Source organism: Ipomoea nil, unplaced genomic scaffold, assembly GCF_001879475.1.
Source record: "Ipomoea nil cultivar Tokyo-kokei standard unplaced genomic scaffold, Asagao_1.1 scaffold2144, whole genome shotgun sequence".
NCBI lineage: Eukaryota > Viridiplantae > Streptophyta > Magnoliopsida > Solanales > Convolvulaceae > Ipomoea > Ipomoea nil.
The window spans coordinates 2,282,959-2,289,797 of record NW_017618572.1 but is presented as its reverse complement, the minus strand read 5'-3'; the positions used below and the strand labels follow the sequence as shown (position 1 = coordinate 2,289,797).

Here is a 6,839-nt window from a genome sequence, read left to right as displayed (position 1 = left end):
CTCCGCGGCCGGCCGGCTAGGCGGTCTAGACGGCCGCCTAGCCGGCTGAACCGGTGCTTTAAATAATTTTTTTTTTTTTTTGCGTTTTAAATTGTGAAAAGTTCGGGAAGGCATAACTTTTGACTCGGTTGTCCGATTTGGACAATTTTTTTTCAAATGCTTCTTTAGCTATTAATTTTAGTTTTTTTATGTATTTAGATGGTTTAAACAATCTTTTGAACACTTTTACAAACATTTTCGTAAATAGTTTCTAAGAAATAATTATGGAAATCTTATGTTTTATTACTAAATTTTAAAAATTTTTAATTTTAAATTTTATTTTTAATTAAAAAAATGAAAAAAAAAAAATCGGCGCCTAGGCGCCCCCTTGCCGCCTAGGGGGCGCCTAACGTGTTTTGCAACATTGATATTTATCACTTTCATATGAATTATATTGTCTTGCCTACAATATGTGTATTGAGATTAACAAGATCAAGAAACAATAATAATGACAGAAATGTAGAGAATGCAAGATTTACGTGGTTAGGCAATGTGATTAGTAATTGTGATAGAGTGATACAACACTTTAGGGATATTCTTTAATTCATAGTGATAGTGATAGGGTGATACAACATCTCAGGGATTCAACCAATGTATTTATAAGCCATCCCTATACTATGGGTCAAACCACTTCAGTTCTATTCATAAAAACTCATATTCCTAATTCCTGCTATATGAGACAAACTCAACAATATCTTTTGTAGCATGAAATTGCACATGGATGAAGGAAACGATAAACACTCCGTTAATAATGCCATGACAAAAATCTTAGGCCTAATACAACCAATGTATTTATAAGCAATCCCTTTACAATGTTTTAACTTTGTTTCAAATAACTAATGTAACGTTGAATTAATTAGTTGGAAAAATATAATGTATGTTCAATAAAAGAAACAGTGAAGGTTGCTTACGTTGTAGATATATAATGAAAAGTCCAAAAAATTAATTATTACATGCATTTTTGTAAATCGGATCATGATTGAGTACAGTTGTGAAGAAATAAATAAATTGATTTAATTTACGTTTTAATTAGTTATTTTCTAAAAAATAAATGTTAAATTTATATAAAAAAGGTTTATTATTATTAGAATTATTATACAATAACATAAATATTTTTTGATATTTTTCAAATTTGATAATCAAAATTTAGTATTTTAATAAATTGTAAAAGATACTATGTTTAAGAAATGCGATATGAATACGGACACACCTTCTGAAGAGACGGAACTGGCGGCGACCAATCGGTCACCGGAGGAACCACTTCTACGCGAGAGATCATCTAAGAAGTCCAAGAGAACCCGAGACCAGGTGGATTCGCCGATGACTTCACCACCGATGGACAGTGCAACAGAGGACCCATTCTCGACGAACGTGAATTCAACAACAGAGGCATTCTCGGAATCTATGGATACAGGGACCGAAGGAAATCGATCGACCCCCATACCCCCACCCTTACCAGCTAGCTACAAGTTAAGTCTACGGAAGTTCATAACTTACAAGAAGGATGACCTTGAGGGCTGCGAGGACGACACTTCGGATGATGAAGGTTCAGAGGAACAAGATGACCCAGAATGCCCAAGAATCAGACTATCAAAGGAGGAGAAACTCAGAATTAGGAAACCCTGGAGGAGAACCCTTATCATCCAGCTCATGGGTAGATTGATTGGCTACAACTTCTTAGTCCGCCGGCTTTGCTCGCTATGGAAACCTGAAGGGCAGATGGAACTAATAGATCTTGAACATGACTATTTCTTGGCCAGATTTGAGCTCCAGAGAGACTATGACATCGCAAGATGCGAGGGCCCGTGGGTAATTCAGGATCACTACTTGGTTGTCCAGCAATGGAAGCCTAATTTTAGACCTGTGTGTGGGTGCGACTTCCTGACATCCCAGTTGAGTATTTTGATGAGGACACACTGATTAAACTGGGGGATAAGATTGGGAAGACGGTCAAGATCGACGATACCACTTGCCTAGCATCCCGAGGAAAGTTCGCGCGTATCTATGTAGAAATCGATATCACGAAGCAACTTCTTGCGAAATTCACAATCAAAGATGAGGAATATCCGATAGAGTATGAAGGGATTCATCTCATCTGTTTCAAATGTGGAAGTATGGACATAAATCGGAAGTTTGTGGCCTGAATATGCCTACACGACCTGACCCCATTCCAGATTCTATGAGCGAAGAAGCATGCAATGGTAAGGATAGTGTTCCACCCCAGGTACCGGACGAGAGACACCAGGAACAACCATCCAAAAACCACCTCAAAGAGAGATTTGGTCCTTGGATGCTAGTAACAAGGAAAGATCGACGAGCAACAAAAAAACTTGGCAACCAAGGATCTAGTCAGAGGCAGTACACGAAGGAAAGAACTCAAGCCCCTATTAACCCAAATAATTCCAACCAGCACAATCACGCGACCAGATTTGGTCCACTGAGTAACATGGAAGACGACAACTTGGGAGAGGAAGTGTTGGAAGAAGAGATCATAACTCAGAGGAACCTGGGTAAAGCACCTATGGATGAGCCGCCGGCCGCTGCCCAGAATCCAACCCATTCCTCCACCTCCCAACAAAGAACGAGGACTAAGCAGCCTAGCTCTCACATTCATCAAGGATGAAGGAATCCACCAAGTCCCACTATGAACACTACTTCCCCAGTCGACAGAGGTCCTACCAGGCACCCGACAAATGGATCTTCAAGACCAGTTGAGCAGAGAAGTGAGGATCCTAACAATCTCCTCTCTCCTACCAACCGGTTACCGGGAATTAGGACGGCGGGACCCTCCCAACAGGACAGAAGGGAAAGGTCGTCTATCCCTCGAAGGGCAGCAGCGGTTGATGAGCACACACTTGTGAGGGGGTCGGTGAGAGGACAACCAATATCAAGAACTACTGTCAACCACCGTCAGATTGACCTCGGAATAAACTCTGATCACCACACACCAAGCCCTGATGTCGAAATGGCTCCTGATGAGGGAGCTGATTTCTTTGACTGTGATACGCCAAATGAGGCTTTGGATGTTGCTAATCTGTCAGAAAGTCGGCATAGCTCGGCTTTGGGTTCCCCTACGCTCAATTTAGCTTGTTCCTCTTCCCCCATTTGTTTTTAATGAATGTTTTAGTTTGGAATTGCCATGGGGCGGCATCAAGAACATTTCGCCGTACCCTCAAACTTTTCTTGCATGAGCATAAACCCAGCATTTTGTGCTTCCTGGAACCAAAAGTTTCTGGAGAACAAGCTAATGATATTTGCTTTGATCTTGGTTTCGACCAATGGCTTAGAGTCGAAGCCCTTGGCTTCTCGGGTGGTATATGGGTCCTTTGGAAAGATGTCCTCCAAGTAGCGACCCATAAGACCAACCCTCAATTCATTTTACTGAGTATTAAAGAGGAAAATTCACAACCTTGGAATCTCTCCTTTGTATATGGCAGCCCGGATCACGCCCTCAGACAATACCTATTTGAGGAATTATCTCAAGTAGGCCTTAACTTGCAGGGACCGTGGCTCTCAGTTGGTGACTACAATTCTGTCCTTTCTATTAATGAGGTTTCTAGTACTAATCTATCTTCTACACGATGTGCAGGGTTTAGGAGATGGATTTTCGAGGAAGGATTAATTGATCTAGGCTATGAGGGACCCCAATTTACATGGCGCAGAGGTCTTAGTACAACCTCTTTTAGGGCAGCCAGGCTGGACCGTGCTCTGAGCAACCTTGAATGGAGATTACGCTTCCCGGATGCAAGGGTATACCATTTTCCCATAATCAACTCTGATCATGCCCCCATCCTTATCAGCACGATGCTAAGCCATAAGCATTTTGGTCCGAAGGAGTTTAAGTACAGTGCAGCCTGGGCGTCACACCCGGAGTTCTCTAACTTCATCAAGAATAATTGGAACTCAGACCAATCACTTGAACAAGCCAAAAAGGCACTAGCAGCAAAGCTTCAAAGTTGGAATCGCAGCTCTTTTGGGAATATATTCCAAAGGAAAAGAAGAGTCCTAGCAAGAATCAAAGGAACACAAAGAGCTCTTGATAGTCACCCAAGGACTGGCTTGATCAAGCTGAATAACAAACTGCATAAGGAGCTAGATGAAATCCTTAATCAAGAAGAACTCTATTGGTTTCAGAGGTCACGGGAAGACTGGATAGCAACCGGGGACCGGAATACAGGCTTTTATCATGCTGCCACAACTGTCAGAAAGGCATATTCGAAAATCACCAGGTTAAAAAACTGTCAAGGTGATTGGCTGGACTCAGATGAGGACATTTCGGATCATATTACTCAATTCTTCAGAGAGCTATATACGGAAGAGGACAGAATAGAGTCCGCACGGCCTGGAGTAAGACATTCCTAGCTTTGCACAAAACCGTATGGGATTATGTTAACGCTCCTGTCACACCCGCAGAAATCAAGCAGGCATGTTTCGTATGGCCCCCTTCAAAGCCCCCGGTCCCGATGGGTACCATGCTGGTTTTTTCCAACAAAACTGGTCGGTGGTGGGAGAAAGCTTAGTGTCCTTTGTAATGGACTACTTAAAAACTGGCGTCCTTGCAGAAGGATGTAATGATACGATCATAACCTTGATACCAAAAGTTCTGAATCCAGAAAATGCTAAGCAGCTTAGACCCATCAGCTTGTGCAATACTTCTTACAAGGTTATTTCGAAGACTCTCACTACTAGACTGAAGTTAGTCATCCAGAAACTCATTGGACAAAATCAGTCAAGCTTCGTCCCCGGGCGGCGTCAAATAGTGGACAATATAATCACATACCAAGAGCTCTTAAATACAGCCAACCGTAAAAAAAAAAGGGAAAACAGGGCTAATGATCCTAAAGATTGATCTTGAGAAGGCTTATGACAGGTTATCATGGAGTTTTATCCACGACACCCTTCAAGAGGCAGGTTTCAGTAATCTCTGGGTTAGACATATCATGGGTTGCATTACAACAGCAAGATTGGCAGTCTCCATCAACGGCAAGCTTTCACAATGGCTCAAGCCATCAAGGGGCATCCGACAAGGTGATCCTATATCCCCGCTTATCTTCGTACTGTGTATTGAACGATTAAGCCACCTTATCCATGAGAAGGTGGAGAAAGGTCTTTGGAAAGGGATTAAAGTAGCCAGAAATGGTCCGTGTATTTCTCACCTTCTTTTTGCCGATGACATGGTTCTTTTTGGAGAAGCATCAACAGAACAAGCACGGGTAATCAAACATTGCTTAGACCTTTTCTGCAATAGCTCAGGGCAGAAGGTGAACTTCGACAAATCCCTACTGCATTTTTCGAAGAACACTCCCTCTGCCATCCAACAAGTAGCTGAGATTCTGGGTATTACAGTTACTGACAACTTAGGCAGATACTTGGGGGTACCTTCTCACCACGGCAGACTGAAAAAAGACTCCTTTCAAGGGATTGTTGATAAGATTCGAGACAGGTTATCAGGCTGGAAAATGAAAACCCTCACCTTAGCAGGAAGGAAGGTCCTTGCCCAAGCAATTCTCTCGACCATACCTATGTATGCAATGCAATCTACGCTTATTCCCCTGGGAATCCTTGATGAAATTGAAAAACTTATTCGAGCCTTCCTATGGGGAGGGTCTGTCAACAATAGGAAGTGCAACCTTGTGGCATGGGATACAGTCACGAAGGATACGAAGGATGGAGGTATTGGAATTAGGAATCTGGCAAACATGAATTTAGCTTTTATGATGAAATTGGGATGGAGACTACACTCGGGCGAAGAATGATTATGGGCACAAATATTAAAGGCCAAGTATGGGGTTCAGGCTCTAGACCCTAACACATGGCAACCAAAGTCAGGGATGTCTAATGCTTGGAAATGGATCCTAAAGACAACACCTAACCTGAAAAAAGGCCTTAGAAAAGCCGTGGCGAATGGAAAGAATACAATGTTTTGGTTGGAACCATGGATTGACCACCAACCCCTGATCAACTTTATTACAGTTACCCTGCCATTACCAATCTTGTATGCAAGAGTATCAGATTACTGGGAAACGACCAGAGGATGGAAATGGGATGAACTCATGGACCTTTTGCCAACTCAGGTCCTACAGAAGTTAGAAGCCTTCATATTAACAGAGAGCGATGAAGTGGAGGACGTTACTAGTTGGGGCTATAACTCCACCGGTGAGTTCACTGTCTCGTCAGCCTACTCATTTATATCCAATCCTCACCCCCAACCTGAGACGCGCGACTGGAGCAATATCTGGAAGCTCAAAATTCCGAGCAAAATGCAATTCCTCCTTTGGCTTATCAGGCATGATAGGATCATGTCAAACGAAAATAGATTCAAGAGAGGCTTCATGGATAATGCATATTGTGATTTCTGTGGTGATCAAATAGAATCAACGGAGCACATCTTCAGGGCCTGTCCTAAGGCTAGGATATTATGGGAAGCAGTCACACCTAACACAGATATAAATACCAACACTTCGACGTTCTTAGAGTGGTTCGATGCAGGTGTTAAAGGCTGGGGATGTAATAGACGAAAGCACAATAATAACATCACCTTCGCGGTAGCAATCTGGTGGCTATGGAGGTGGAGAAATGACAGGATATTCAATGATAAGGAATCAAGCCTAGACCAGAAAGTCTACTGGATTCACTCACAATGTAGAGACATCAATGAGGCCTTTAACAAATCAGGCATGATGAGGACAAAAGCAGCAACACGTAAGTGGACACTTATCAGATGGACCAGACCACCAGACGGCTGGTCAAAAATTAATATTGACGCATGTCTCAACACCACCGCAAACCAAGCTAGGTGT

General features: G+C 42.5%; 1 protein-coding gene across 1 annotated transcript; it reads left to right on the top strand.

Annotated features, from left to right (window-relative positions):
* The first annotated feature begins 2,683 nt into the window (after window positions 1–2,683).
* On the top strand, window positions 2,684–5,795 carry LOC109148625. The gene is made up of 4 exons (XM_019296360.1): window positions 2,684–3,083; window positions 3,167–4,370; window positions 4,453–4,702; window positions 4,899–5,795. The coding sequence occupies exons 1-4, from the start codon at window positions 2,684–2,686 to the stop codon at window positions 5,793–5,795; spliced, it is 2,751 nt and encodes a 916-aa protein (XP_019151905.1).
* The last annotated feature ends 1,044 nt before the right edge of the window (window positions 5,796–6,839 follow it).

Bases quoted from the DNA above. Each gene is read 5' to 3' on its own strand.
- LOC109148625 (XM_019296360.1), top strand. From the start codon at position 2,684: ATGAACACTACTTCCCCAGTCGACAGAGGTCCTACCAGGCACCCGACA. The intron at 3,084-3,166 runs GTCGGCATAGCT...TGAATGTTTTAG, and splicing joins TGTTGCTAATCTGTCAGAAA to TTTGGAATTGCCATGGGGCG. The intron at 4,703-4,898 runs GTTATTTCGAAG...GATCTTGAGAAG, and splicing joins TGTGCAATACTTCTTACAAG to GCTTATGACAGGTTATCATG.